The 15,986-nt window shown below is 38.9% G+C and overlaps 1 protein-coding gene across 1 annotated transcript in view; it reads left to right on the plus strand.

Annotated features, from left to right (window-relative positions):
* Positions 1–8,459, plus strand: part of LOC140200180 (uncharacterized) — a 33,648-nt gene extending 25,189 nt beyond the window's left edge. Inside the window, exon 6 of the mRNA XM_072263102.1 lies at positions 190–8,459. Within this exon, the coding sequence (XP_072119203.1) occupies positions 190–7,373 (7,184 nt within the window). The 3' untranslated portion in view covers positions 7,374–8,459. The remainder of the gene's footprint in view (positions 1–189) is intronic.
* The last annotated feature ends 7,527 nt before the right edge of the window (positions 8,460–15,986 follow it).

Here is a 15,986-nt window from a genome sequence, read left to right on the forward strand (position 1 = left end):
ACATTATTCATTTACCAGTCTTCCTGTTCTAATCTCTCTGCCAGCAACAATCTTGCTTGCAGTGGTTTGTGATTCACACCTGTGAATTCTAGTGTTTGTTATGTTGTGGGTAAAGATAATGCTTTATTTTGTTCCTTTGCAAATTCATTGTGCATTTACCATGTTCTGATGATTTTTTAAATATTGTAGCTGCTGATGAACAAGAGAACATTACGTCAACAGAAAATGTAAGCAGTCCAGAGTTACAGAAAAGTACCACAGATGACGAAGGCGTAAGAAGTTGTGCACAGCAAGTCCGAGCAAGATTCATCAGAAATAATGATGAAATGAATCCTGCAAAGTTAAGTGAAGGCACTGAGAAAACATCACACGTTGTTGAATGCAATGAAGAAGATGCAAGGCAGGCTTCTGATGTTCTTCCTACTGAGCAACCAGGAGACGATTGTGCTTGTGTTGACACTGGTCATTATAAGGCAAACGATAGAATATCATCAAATTCAAAAACTGCCCCAGCATCCTCCACTATTCAGCCCAAAAATATGCTTTGGGATCAATCAATAATCAATAGTCATGATGTTCCAATAAGATCAAATTCTATTTGCTCTTTGCCAAAGAACAAACGTGAAATAAGAACAACATCGTTATTTGATCTTCTGGTTGAGTCACGGGTTCTTCAAGATGTTTCCGCCAAGCAGGAAAGTTGTTCAGCAAACAATATTTGTGAAAGTGAGTCAGCCAACCTTGGTGACCCTGCGCCGTTAGGCTCAATGACAGGACCAAGGAGCCTCAGCAGAGGTAATAAAGGGGTGCCGCAGCAAAATTGGTCGGATAGTTTAATGAAGACTTCACAGAAAACTGACAGTGCCGTTACATTACACGGCAGTACATCTGAAGATAGATGTACATCTGATCTGGTATGCAATCCGCGTCCTCTGCTTTCCACAGATACTAACAGCAGGTGCAGTATTAATTTACAAAATCACAATAATGTCACTTCTGAAAACGACAAGATCAGTGATTCTTTACGCACCAGCCAACTGAAACACAGCTTTTCACTTCCATTTCTGGGCCCAGGGTGTCAACTAAGAGCTACTTCACGTATTACAATAAACATCAGAAAGAGAAAGCAACACTCTGAGTCAAATGACACCAATGGTGTTACACCAATAAAGTGTAATGAAGGTTCCTTACAGCTTCGTAGGGATGATAAAGAAAGGGCCACTTTGTTTTCAAGCTTAAAAGCAGAAACCCCTTCAGTGAATACTTTGAGGAAAACAAGAATGGAAATTGCCACACCAAGAGACACTGATGCTTCTTTGCCAAATGATGAAAATAATGATTGTAAGGTTGAGGGAAGAAGCAATTCTTTATTACCAATCCAGGTAAATGGTTTACAACTGCCCACGGCTGATGAGGAGAGTGATGGGGGACCAGCATGTACATCAAGCCGTATGGATGCTGCCTTGCAGATGGGTGGTGGTGATCAGTTACAAAATACTAAATCTGAAATGGGTCGTGAACTTCCTGCGGATGCAAAAATTGCACCGCTGCAAAGAAATGTAATTTCCATTGATATCGGTGCAGAGCAGAGCGATCCTTCAAAAGATGATGGTGTCAGCTTAAAAAGCATGAATAATATTGTACAATGTGGCCCAGAAACAAATAATTCAATTGAAGTGAGTACACCAGAGTCTCCAAACTATGAGAGCCAGATGCCTTTTAACAAAAAATTGTCATCAAACAACAGCTTTACTTTGGATGATAATTACATACAAAATATTAAGCCTTCATATAGGATTGCAGCTCCTAAAGTTCTGAGCTACAAGTACCAGTTGCTGGATGACTCATCAAGCACTACTGCTGTAACAGCGCACAGGACAGTTGACCATTATAAATCTGAACCCAGCCATGCACTTCCATTACCAATTACTACAAAAGCATCTCCTTCTCCATCACACACAGCCAGTGGTGGAGTGACAGAAATACCTGGTGCTGATAATGTGAAAAATTATAAACCTGAAGTGGCCATCGCCCCTTCATCAAGTGTAACAATGCAATGTATGCCTAGAGCTTTTACACATACCTTTGAAGGCAAGTTATCAGAAAACTACCCTGATGGTGGACATAGCAGTCTTGCACAACAAAACAGATGTGAAACATTCTCAGAAACGGTGAAGGATCAGCATTCCACTATAACTAAGGCACAGCTGAGTCAAGGTATATTACTCGGTGAGGGCAATGAATATTTACCAAAGGACAAATCTGAAACCAATAGTAACCTAAAATCAAAAAATTCACAATTTGGCCAATGCATTCTTGCAACGAGTGTAGATGGCAGCCAAAAGATAATGATACTTAATGATATTAGCATGGCTACTATAAGTGTTGAGAATTGCCAACCTGGAAATAATATTCTATTTTCATCACAGAATATGCTGACTGGCGAGCAGTCTCCTTCAAAAGGTCACAACAAAGCAGATGAGCTGCTGTTTCATTCCCCAGTGAGTTTGAGCACGGACAAGGATTTGGAAGATTACCACTCTGAGAACAACCCTGCTGTTTTACTACCTGATACTCCATTTGGTTTGAGGGTTTCTTCAAGTATTGAACATGGTACCAAAAGCACACTTCAGAACTGGGAATCCAACATTAATGACGGTACCAAGATTGGAAGCATTGCTAAAGAATACAAGCAAGCAGATGATTCCAAGGTCAACATTATAATTTCTTTACCGAATGTGGTTTTTGAACAGTTGACCGACACAAATAATGCATACGTGTCACAGGATCGCTGTCTGAACAATATTGGTATCAGTGGGAGCAGAAAAGGTCTTGACTATTTGCAGACATTGAAATCTGAAATCAATACTCCAATTGTGTCTAGCAGAGTCACCGATCAAGTTTCTCCTCAGTCTATGATGTATAACAAAGATAGGCAACTAAACTATTTGCTGAGAGCTGATGATCATACACAGTGTAGCAAATCTGAAGCTACTTGTGCATCTTCATACTTGGATCTGGTGCCCAGCCAGCCACCTCTTGCAAGAACCACACTCAGCAATAGATGTGAGTCACTGAATTACTCACTTGACAATTATGCTCACGTTGTGACTGCTGGGTTCAATAAGCCTTTGGGAAAGTTCAACAGAAAACATTGCAGCATTGATCCTTCAACAGATCCAGCTAACAGCCCTGCTGACACTGTACAACGTTTAACTGATAGATCGATGTCAGCAAATTTGGATTTGCCTTCAGTTCAGCTGTTTGGGCAGGAAATTCCTATTTCTACCCCAAATATAAAGAAAAATGTGCTGCCACCTTCTGGTGAAGAGCCTACTGATCAAAGCAAAACTGAAAATTTGGCTGAAACTAATACATCAACCTCATCAACTGGGGTAAGTACTCAGTGGTACACTTCAAATAGCTATCCAAGCAAAGGCCTGGTTCATCCTTTAGACAATAATGGAAACCATATTGGGAAAGGCATCAACCAATATTTAGAAAACAACAAATCAGGAACCCATGCTGCAAGCCCATCTTCAAAGGTATTGACTGATACCAAGACTACAGCCACTAACATAGAAATAAATAACGATGCACTGCAACATGATGCATCGAATGAAACTCTTCATGACAAGACATCTTCGGACCTATCTGAATTTAAGCTATTGTATGAAACAAACAATGCACTTCCATCTCCTTTAGCGACTAGTAAGAGATCTCCGAAAGCTGTTGAAAGGATGAGCAAAGACTATTCACAACCTCATACCCCACTTGGTAGAGATATCACAATGGGTAGGGGATTGAGAGCATATAGTGAATTACTAACCTCTGATTCATTGGCTGACTTGCAGCTGCCTTCAAATGTCATGCAAAACATAACCAAGTCACCCACACATTTTCCATTTATTGACAACATCTCTGTGGGTTCAGACAATGAAAAAAATATAGAACATTGCCAACCACCAGGCCACAATGCAATTTCACCAAATATATCTACTGCCCTAACATCTCAAACAAATCTCACACCAGATGGAATAAACAATGTACAAAATGTATTCCAAAGTAACAATGGCATCACTTTTTATAGAAGAACTGGTAACAGTAATGCACAAGACAAATCAAAAACATTAACTTTGATTGGTGAACAGCTTTCCACAAATACCAATAGTATACCAACATTTTCAACAGATAACAAGTACATGACAAAATGTGAGTCCTTGAATTCTTCACCTGCAAGTTCAGTCATGACTGAGGATAAAGCCAATGAGATTTTACAAACAAACACCACAACTACACAGTCGCGTTCAGTAACTGAGCTCAACTCTTCTACAAATTTCCTGCAGGACAAAATATTGTCACTGACCCAGTCCCCACTCACCCTGGGTGCAGAAAGCATTAAAACAACAGAAAACCACCAATATGAAGAAAGATGTCCAGTTTCATCACATGGACAACAATCTCTTCCAGATTTGCGCCAAGACCAAAACGAGCCATTGACTCATTTACTGAAGAGTGGTGAATTAGGAATCAATGAGATTTTTGAAAAAAATAAACCCAGGATTACTGATGTCATTTCAGCCCATACCTATCATCCCTCTGCAGCAAACATTAAAGATGTAATAAAAAATACTTTGCAGCACTGTACAACAAAGGTAACTGACATCTATCGTCGTAAGAGAACATCAAATAGATTCAAATTAAACCTTTTACATAAAGCAAAGAGCGTTCCTTCGTTAGCTGAAATGACCGATCAATGTCAGACTGGTAATATCACTTTTGACAGCAAGCAAGGAAGATCAAGGACTACTCCACTCAAGGAAAATGGCCATCTGCTGCCAAATGAAAAATACCAAACAGTTTCATCAACAGATGAATTGAACAAACAGTGTATACTTACAAATATTACACATGACAGGAAGGATAAAATCCAGAAATGCTTGTCAAATATTGAAGACAGAATTGTTAACAGAGCGCTTGGTTACAATTATGACCTACAAGATGGAGGTGAGACTAAGGGTACACCTTCACCACTGATTCCACTAGCTAGCCATTTAGCTCACATAGACATTGCACACAATATTGAAAACAAGCCACAAGATCAAGTTTTAAACTATGCTGCTGATGTTGTATACCCCAAAAGTCTTGATGATCTTGAAAACGGAAGACCCATTTTATCAAGAGATGAAGTTACTCAACCAGTATCTCCTATCACTACAGCACACAGCAATAAAAACAAATCACTGAGTCATTCATCACTTATTGCTGACACCATTTTAAGCAAGAAAATTGATAACTTTAACACAACGTGTATAAATCCATCGCTGGACCCAGTGATCAGCCAGCAGACTTCCAGCAGTTCATTTATGACTCTGAGTGATTTGCCCAACAATGGTGCTGTCAGTGCAAAACCTGCTGTCAACAAATCCATACAAAAGGATGCTGCAGAAACCAGCAAAATACTAGCAGTAAATTTTCAACCTGGCTTGCAAACTGTTCTAGCTATCACAGATATGAATCAGAATACTGGACAGCAAAACAGAATTTTTGATATGGGTTGTGATAAAATGCTTAATGAGAAGTCAAACCAAAAACTTTTGTGTAAAGCAAATAGTGCACCATCTTCACCTAAAAGAGATGCTCGTTGTCGTACCACTAATCTTACTTGCAGGAATCAAGACAGGACGTTTAAACTGACTGATGAAATTTTAATTGGTAGAAGGAACAATGATTGCATACAAAGGAACAAATTGGAAGTCAACACTCAATTTTCATTACCAGCTAGCCAACAACTTTTGCCCAGTGACGTTAAAAATAAGCAAATTAAGACATTGACTCATTCTCCAGTTGGAAGCGACTTTGAAATGAATGTAGCAGGTTTCAAGAATGTAGAAAAAGATCAATCACGAAACAACAGAGGAGCTTCACTACAGACACCAAATAACATGAGGTTTTCTTCAGACAGCAGTACTGAATTTCTAAGTTCCTCACCAAGGAATGATACATTGCCAAAAAGAATTGATATTAACTCAAAAAATGACGTGAGCCTTCAATCACCAGGTTTTATGCCTGACCAACAATCTTCAATTGATGTCACATGCAGCAAGAATAGAAAATATTTGAGCAAGCCAATGAAAATTAAAGATGGCACTTTGGATCAAAGGTGGAATGCTCATTGTGGACAAATAGATAATTTAGTCAATAACAGTTCTCCACCATCTACATCTGCACCTGTTCTGTCTCCTAGACATATCTATAACCACAGGAATTATTCAACAAATAGTGGCAGTGTTTCTCCACAGGGCAATGACATTAAAAGAGGAGAGAGAAAAATAATCAGATACAGGCGGGAAACATTCCCTGGACTAAAGCTGGAGAGTGGGATATCAGGAACACGCGTGACCAGTAGACATACACTGAACTCCTTACAGTGTTGTTCTCCTCCAAAAAATCAAATTGGTTCAGAACTCATGGAAACTAATATTTTAGATAATAGGTTAAAACATAGTCATTTCTCCCAATACACAGGACGTTCATTTAGTATTGACAAAGATAATCCCCTGGTAAACAATTACCAGGCAGGAACAGCCAGATTCTCAAAAAATTACTCCAGGTTTACAAGCTCCCAGGTTCCTAATTCTTTGAATGCACAAAATAGATATGGCCAGATTGCTAAAGATACTCATTCACATTATAATCAATCTGAACGAGATCAGGAAGATTTACTTTCCACTGATAGCAGGCAAAATTCTAAGCCAACTGCTCAAAAGAGACACGATAAGACCAGTCATTTGTTTTCAAGTTATACAAAATGTAACAGACTTTATGGGTCTTTTTCTGACCTGACCTTCAATGGGAATGAATTTGATTATAACAGCAGATCTTCATACCTTAACAGACTTGATTGCGATGCGGTAGTAAATAGAAATGAAGGCACAAGAAATGTTTCTAAAGAAGCAGTAAAGAAAGATACACACTTGGAGAAGATGAAACGGCAGAGATTGTGGAAACCTTCTGAGATTCACAAGAAAGCCTCTTCCCCACGTATTGAGGATGTTTTTGATCTATTCCCGAGTGAAATAAACATGGATCCAGGGATGAATGATCAGACAGTGAAGAATGATGAGTACTTTCCTGTGGATATAAAAATGTTCTGGCCCAAGGAAAACCCCACAGATATAATAAGACTATTGAGTTCAACATCCACAGGGAGTAAAATTTCAGAGGAGAGTCTTTCACCACAGTCATACCGTACACCAGCAGGGGTTTTGGAACGGAAGATGTCTTGTTACTCAGATCCAGACTCAGACACCACTACTGATGATGAGTATTTCTTGGATTGCTCGGCTCCTGCAAAGGAATCTGCATTATAATACTGTTCATGGCACAAGACTGAATAGCAGAATGTTTTTCTGATTTGCAACAAATCATGCTGCATCCCATCTGCTTTGATGGCTATGGACATCTTTCTATCCTCTCGAATTTGGCTGAAAAGCTAAGAACATTGATATTACCTGTTGTCAATGAGTATTTTAAAAACTTATAACATGGTTACTTTGATTTTTTTTTTTTTTTTTGGTACACTTCCAGAAAAGGGAACTGAAAATGCATAAGGGGCATCTGAATTTCCCTTATCCATTTTTTAGATGGATCTAAATCACAGCTGTTAAAGCCATCGATTCTAAAAGCATAAATTCATGGGCTTCTGGTTTTAAAAAAACGTTGGTAGCCTACAATTTTGGGAAGGTCTTTCAGCAGATTTCTGATGCAGGAGCACATCTGAAATGTTAACATGGCTTTCTCTCGTACACAGAATGCCCTGTTTTGCAGTTTCAGTCCTTTCTGTTCTCACTTGAGATTTTATTTTTATCAAAGGGAGCTTGAGTCCTTGTTGCTTTAAATTCTGTGAGCAGTACATCAGTTTGAAATGTTTTTGAGAGAGTAGCAAAATATTTTCTAATCAATCATGTTCCTTGTTTGATCATTGATTTTACATTGTATGTATAATCTATGTCTGTCAACCAAATGAACGTTAAAGTTGCCATATAAAAATAGTGCTGCTAATAAAGTAGTGCATTTGAATGTAATGCTCTTTTTGGGCTTCAAAGAACAAAAGCCGAAAAATTCAAATCCAGTCAGTAGCACCAAATGTACAAAATAGAAGTAACATTTTGGATGATATTCCTGGTTTCTGAATGTCAGTTCTTACATTTACAGGAGATCTGAATTTTGTAAAAAGTATTGATTATGTACCTGCCACCATATAAAGCTTTTATCCCTAAAAGTGAAGCCGGTATTTTTAGGCAAATGCACATGTACAGTTTGTCAAAGCATGCACTTTTATTTTACAGTTAGGAAAATATAGAAGTGGGAAGAAATTTATAAACTTGTATATTGAGGGAATGAATGTAATTAAAAGGCTCATCATTTTAATAAATTTATATTAAATAATTTTAAATGCAAGACATGGATGTTTAAATGTTTTGATTTTTAATGTGAGTGAATAATAAATTAGGAAGAAAGAACATGCACTTGTTAAGTAAATTTCATGATTTTACCATACCGTATTCTATTTCACAGACCATGAATTCGTATTGAAAGTTAATCACTGTAGTATATAGGCAAATATACTGTAGGGCTCAGTTTGTGCCTTGAGAAAAATGGCCAGATAATCTATTTCTAGATGTCTGAAGAAAAAGAAACAAATCTGATGTCAAGAGAGGCTACATGTGCTGTTGCTGTGTGGTAGAAACACTTAAAAGGATTTTGGTCACATTTGAGCCCAGAAATAGAAGGCAATAACGCCCATTTAGATACTTCACAAATATATGTGAAATTGTGCAAAACTCGATTAGGAACAGCACTGTGGTGGATTGCACGCAGAATCGTGCAGTTAAACAGGACCTGTGCATTTCTTTTTGAGAGCAAACTGATAGGCTGACTACTACTGTCTCATTCATTACTGATCACAGGAAGAGCTCTTAAAGGTGCCAACCACAAAAGGCTGTCATGGAGGTCAGAACAATGGTGATCTGTGAATATGTGGGTAGCCCCACTCCTCCATGTCATAGACCGTCCCAACGCCCTATACCACAGAACACTATTAAGTGCGGGGTAATGAGTGATAGAGGTGACATTTGTCTAAAAAATGTTGTGAATAGTGAAGGCAGATGCATTGATGAGATTCTCATTATAATGAGCATTGAAAACTCGGGCTGCTGTGTGCCTTATGGACCATTTATCTGATGTCGCAAGGCCAAGCTCCCAGTTTTTATTTGAGCATTTTATGAGAGTTGTGGATTGTATTTAAAAAAAATAAATAAATTCCAACATGAGACCATAAGTTATAGGAACAGAATTAGCCATTTGACCCATCGAGTCTCTTCCACCATTTCATCACGGCTGATCCATTTCCTTCTCCGCTCCAATCTCCTGCCTTCTCCCCATATCCCTTCATGCCTAACCAATCAAGAATCTTATCAACCTCTGCCTTAAATATACCCAATGACTTGGCCTCCACAGCTGCCTATGGCAGTAAATTCCACACTTTCACCATTCCTCATCTCTGTTCTAAATGGATGCTTCTCTAGTCTGAGGCTGTACCCTATGGCCTTAAATTCCCCCACCATAGAAAATCCACTCTTTAGAGACCTTTCAACATTCAATAGTTTCAAATGAGAATTCCTTCCCCCCCCCCGCCAACTCATTCTGCTGAATCCCAGTGAGTACAGGCCCAGAGCAACCAAATGCTTCTCATATGACAAACGAGAAAATCTGCAGATGTTGGAAATCAGAACAACACACAAAATTCTGGAAGAACTCAGCAGGCCAGGCAGCATAGCCTGCTACATTCCTCCAGCATTTTGTATGTGTTACTTCCCATATAATAAGCTTTCAATTGTGGAATCATTTTTCTGAACCTCCTTTGAACCCTCTCCAATGTCAGCATATCCTTTCTTAGATGAGGGTGCCGAAACTGATCACAATACTCCAAGTGAGGCCTCAATGTTTTATAAAACCTCTACATTACATCCTTTTATATTCTAGTTCCTTCATAGTGAATGCTAACATCACATTTGCCTTCCTCACCACTGACACGGCCTGCAAATTAATCTTTAGGGAATCCTGTATGAGGACTCCCAAGTCCTTTTGCACCTCAGGTTTTTTTAAGTTTTTGCTCCATTTAGAAAATAGTCTACACTTTAATTCTTCTACAGAAGTGCATGACCATACACTTCCTGACACGGTATTCCATCTGCCAATTTCCTCAAAACTAACAGCCCCTTCACCGATCTTCCTGTCATCTGCAGACTTGGCCACAAAGCCATCAATTCTGTCATTTAAATCATTGACATATAATGTAAAAAATAATCTGTCCTAACACAGACCCCTGTGGAACATCACCAGTCACTGGCAGCCAACCAGAAAAGGTTCCCTTTATTCCCACTTTTTGCCTCCTGCCAATCACCCAATACTCTATCCATGCTAGTATCTTTCCTGTAATTTCATGGGTTCTTAACTTGTTAAGCAGCCTCATGTGTGGCACCTTGTCAAAGGCTGTCTGAAAATCCAAGTATACAAAATCCGATTCTCCTATGTCTATCCTGCTTGTTATTTCTTCAAAGAATTCCAAAAGATTTGTCAGACAAGATTTTCCTTTAAGGAAACCATGCTAACTACAGTCTATTTTAGCATGTACCTCCAAGTCCCCCAAAACCACAACCTTAACAATTGACTCCAACATCTTCCCAATCACTGAGGTCAGACTAACTTCCTTTCTTTCCTTTCTTCTGTCTCTCTCCTTTCTTGAAGTATGGAGAGACATTTGCAATTTTCCAGTCCTCTGGAACCATGACAGAGGACAGCAATGGATTTTTACCTATTGGTGTGGTGCATGATATATCATGTTTTCAAGTGGCCTTAAGAAAATACCAAACAAAAGTGAAATGCACTGATGTGTGTGATTTCACTCAAAAAATTTTGCTAGCATAGTCTAACCTAGATAAAATTACATTAATGCAAAATTTGCTTACCAAAGGTGGACATTAATATACATATTATAGACTATGACATATTTTCCCTTATCAATTTTTTTTTCCATTTGTTGCATTTCTGCAAATTCCCTGTGAAGAGGATTAACATTATTCTTGGCAACAGACCCTTTAAGTTCATCATTGATCTCTGTTGTTAACCTGAGATGGATCAATTTTCTCATGTAGTGTTCCACCTAGAAATAAGTTCATACAGTTCTGAACAAAAGTACAGCTGAGTAGTTGAAAATCAGGTTAACCTGGAATGGAGTGACCTCAAGCTCTTGGTGACCTGCCAAAAAATTGGTCTCCCCATTTTCATGGTGATTGTTCACCTTGGGACAATAGTAGTGGGCTGCACTGAACAGTTTGGAAAATTATGGATAAAACAAAAGGGAACGAGAAGGCAGGAGTGGTTGCAGAAGTTTCCAGAATAAAGAATAAGACAAATTTAGAAAGGGATAAAAATTTATCTTCAGGCAACATGATGACAAAATTTGAAAGGGTGCTGAAGGTATTACATTTGAATGCATGTAGAAAATATAATAGTGCAGATGATCTTGTAGCATAGTTATAAATTAGCAGATATAATGTGGACATCACTAAGTCGTGGTTGAAAGTAGATCACAGCTGGGATCTTGATATCCAGGGATACATGAAAACAATGCAATCAAATCCTTAGAAAGAAGTGATAAAGGATCAGAAGGTGTAGAATTTTTGTAGGTAAAGTTAAGAAATTGCTAATGTAGATGAGAGTTATATAACAGACCTCCAAACAGTAGCCAGGAGGTGGGGTACATATTACAATAGAGATAGAAATGTCATGTAAAAAGGGCAATGTTGCAATGGCCATGGGTGATTTCAGGTAGATTGGGAAAATCAGATTGGTGCTAGATCCCAGACAAAGGAATTTGAAGATTACCTATGGAGTGACTCTTTAGATTAGCATGTAATCAAGCCCAGTAAGGAAAATGCAATTCTGGATTGGGTGTTGAGTGATGAACCATATTTGATTAGGGAACTTAAGGTAAAGGAACCCTTTGGAGGCAGTAATTATAATACGTATGATGGATTTCACCCTGCAGTTTGAGAGGGAGAAGATAAAATCAGATGTATTGCTATTAGAGTGGAGTAAAGGGAACTACAGAAGCCAGCTGCCTGAAGTTGTCTGGAAGGGGACACTAGCAGGAATGATGGTAGAGCAGCAATGGCTGAAGTTTCTGGGAGTAATTTGGAAGATGCAGGAGCAGTTCATCCCAAAGAACAAGAAGCATTCTAAAGGGAGGATGGGGCAATCATGACTGACAAGTGAAGTCAAAGACAACATAAAAGGAAAAGAGTGGGCACAAAATGTAGCAAAAATTAGTGAGAAGCTAGAGTACTGAGAAGTTTTTAAAAACTAACAGTTGGCAAGTAAAAAGCAATAAGGGAAGAAAAGATGAAATATAAAAGTAGGCAAGCTATTAATATAAAAAGAGGATACCAGAAGTTTTTCAGATATATGAAAGAGTAAAAAGGAGGCAAGAGTGGACATTGAGCCTTTGGAAAATGACACCGGAAAGGTAGTAATGGGGAACAAAGAAATGGCAAATTAACTGAATAAGTATTTTGCATCAGTCTTCACTGTGGAAGACACCAGCATCATTTCAGAAATTTGAGAGTATCAAGGGGCAGAACTGAGTATAGTTACTATTACTAAGGAGAAGGTGCTTGGGAAGCTGAAAAGTCTGAAGGTAGATACATCATGTGTACCAGATAGACTACACCCCAAGGTTCTGAAAGAGGTAGCTGAAGAGACTGTAGAAACATTAGTAACAATATTTCAAGAATCACCAGATTCTGGAATTGTTCCAGAAGACTGAAAAATTGCAAATGTCGATCCAGTTTTTAAGAAGGGAGGGTGGCAAAAGAAAAGAAATTACAAGGCAGCTAGCCTGACTTCAGGGTTGATAAGATGTTGGAATCCATTATTATGGATGAGGTTTTGAGGTAATTGGAGGCAAGTGGTAAAATGGGCCAGTCAGCACGGTTCTCTTAAGGGGAAACCTTGCCTGACAAATCTGTTGGAATTCTTCGTGAAGAAATAACAGGCAGGATAGGCAAAGGGGAGACAGAGGAAGTTATTTACTTGGATTTTCTAAACAGGGTAAGAAGCCATGGTATTACATGAAAGATACGAGCTTGGACAGAAGATTGGCTGACTGGCAGAAAGCAAACGGTGGGAATAAAGAGGGCCTCTTTCGATTGACTGCTAGTGACTAGTGGTGTTCTGCAGGGTTTGGTGTTGGGACTGCTACTTTTCACACTATATGTTAAAGATCTGGATGCCAGATGCTAATTGATGGCTTTGTGGCCAAGTTTGTGAACGATAGATAGCTTTGGGGGAGGCAGTGCTGAGGAAGTGGGGGAGGGGTCTGCAGAGGCACTTAGATTAGGAGAAGATCTGGCAAAGAATTGGCAGATAGAACTCATTGCATGCTCATGCACTTGGGTAGAAGGAATAAAGGCATAGACTAGTTTCTTAATGTGGAGCAAATTCAGAAATCAAATGCGCAAAGGGAGTTGGAAGTCCTCGTGCAGGATTCCCTAAAGGTAAACTTGCAGCTTGAGTTGGTAATAAGGAAGTTAAGTGCAATGTTGGCATTCAATTCCAGAAGACTAGAGTATAAACTCAAGGATGTAGTGTTGAGGCTTTATAAGGTATTGGTCAGACTGAATTTGGAGTATTGTGAGCAGTTTTGGGTTCTCTATGTAAGAAAGGACATGCTGGCATTGGAGAGGAGCCAGAGGATGTTCACTGAAATGATCCTGAGAATGAAAGGGTTAACTTATGGGGAGCGTTTATTGGCTCTGGGCCTGTATTCACAGAGTTTAGAAGAATTTGGGGGGGGGGGTGCGAGGATTTTAATTGAAACATGCCAAATATTGAAAGATAGAATGGATGTGCAGAGGATCTTTCTAACAGTGGGAGTGCCTGGGACCAGAGGACACAGCCTCAGAATAGAATACTGTCCCTTTAGAACAGAGATGAAGAGGAATTTCTTTAGCCAAAGGGTGGTGATTCTGTGGAATTATTTCCCACAAGCAGCTGTGGAGGTCTAGTCATTGGGTCTATTTAAAATCGAAGTTGATATATTCTTGATTAGTAAAGAAATCAAAGGTTACAAAGAGAAGGCAGGAGAAAGGGGTTGAGAGGGGGAAAAACAGGCATGATTGAATGGTAGAGCAGACTCAGTTGGCCAGATGGCCTAATTCTACTCCAATGTCTTATGGTCTTTTCATTTCTGCTGTGAAACTCCCGTAAATGGTCTTAACACCCATAAAGTTCATCTGTAGTGTGATTTTCATTATGACAATGTAGGTAACTCACTGAGCAGTCTCTACTAACCCTATTCCCCTGAAATTGTGCTGAAACCCAGCTCTAGGATGGTTCTAGGTTTTTGTTACCTCTTGCAAGTATAACTCAGAGTTTGCAGATCACTGCCTTGTGGAGGAAACTTTTTTACTTAGGGAGAGGAGCCTTCATCTACCTTTCCTTTGTCCACAGGAGTAGACAGAACAGGTAGGGGCATTTGCCTCAATTGTAGCCTTCTCCAATCTCAGGACTTCAGAGTAGAAACAGCTGGCTGTGCCCTTGAAGAGGTGTTGTGGTCCCATTTGACAAGGAACATGACTTCTCCTAGAAGTGTTCTTGACTAGTCAGACCAAATTCCTTTGACCACCGCCATGTTCCATTTCCACCATCCCAAAACGACTATCCCAAACTCCTCCCGTCATTTCAAATCTATCACCTGCTGTGTTACATTGTAGCCATTGGGAAGTTTTGGGTGCATGACAGAGAATGCTGATCTGAAATTGATAATGTCAGTTTTGGCATGGGTTATACAAAGAAATCCCACAAGACTGTTCTGTGAAGCTCACATTTGAAGCACGTTATATTAAGTCCCCCACCTGTTTTAATGCCAAAAGATGGGTTACTATAAATCCTAAATTATTTTTTCTCAATTGATTGTCTGTTCGCTAAGTATTTTTAAATACTAATTTAAATAATTTCCATCATTTATCCAATAGAAACTCTTTAACTGATTTCCTAATTTATTTTAGCTTAAATTCAGTCTGTTAGCTTCTGACTAAACAATATTCCTCATGAACCATATTCAGAATTCCATAATGGTGTATTAACTGTCATACTGGAAATCTGGTTAATCCCTTCTCATTAGAACAACATCCTAAATAATCCTATTTCTGTGTTAGTTCCAGAAAAACATGCCAAATATATTCCACAAGTTCATCCTCTGTATGAGATTTACCTGTTCTGTCAAAAGATTAAAGTTCCCATGCTAATTGAACATCTTTTATTTCTTCATTCATTTTCCATTCAATACTCCTGCTGCTCCCAGGATCTTCTAAACCACTTTCAGCGGTGTTAGCCTTCCTCCTGCTTTCACCCATACTGTTCATAGATGTCCAACAAAGGCTCATGAAAACTTGGGGAAAATTCTGTCTATCAAATGTTAAGTGTCAAACAAGTATCCTGACAAAGAATAGTTGAGAAGTCAAAAGAATATTATGAGGCAGAGTTGGGTGTCTTTTGGATGATTTTAATTTTGCAGGAGTAACCTGTAACTAAGAAATTGGAGGAGACTCGGGCACACATGCAGATAGAAAGGCCATTGCATATAATCTTTCACCCATTTGTAGGGAAACAACCTTACCATCTGGGTGTTGATAGGGAGTCAAAAGAATAGGATAACATGATCATTTGTGTCACAGACTGTTGATGTGTCAAGACACTGTTCATGACTGTTAAAGAATAGAGAAAGAGTATCTATTCCATAGGAGGGTTCATTAGTTTGTAAAAATTACACCAACTGGAACAATACAGACAAACTATTTAGAAAGGGTGGATTCATATTTTTTAAGTTACAACATGTTCAAGGGTTTTGGAAAAGATTG

Source organism: Mobula birostris, chromosome 7 (assembly GCF_030028105.1).
Source record: "Mobula birostris isolate sMobBir1 chromosome 7, sMobBir1.hap1, whole genome shotgun sequence".
Taxonomy (NCBI): Eukaryota; Metazoa; Chordata; class Chondrichthyes; order Myliobatiformes; family Myliobatidae; genus Mobula; species Mobula birostris.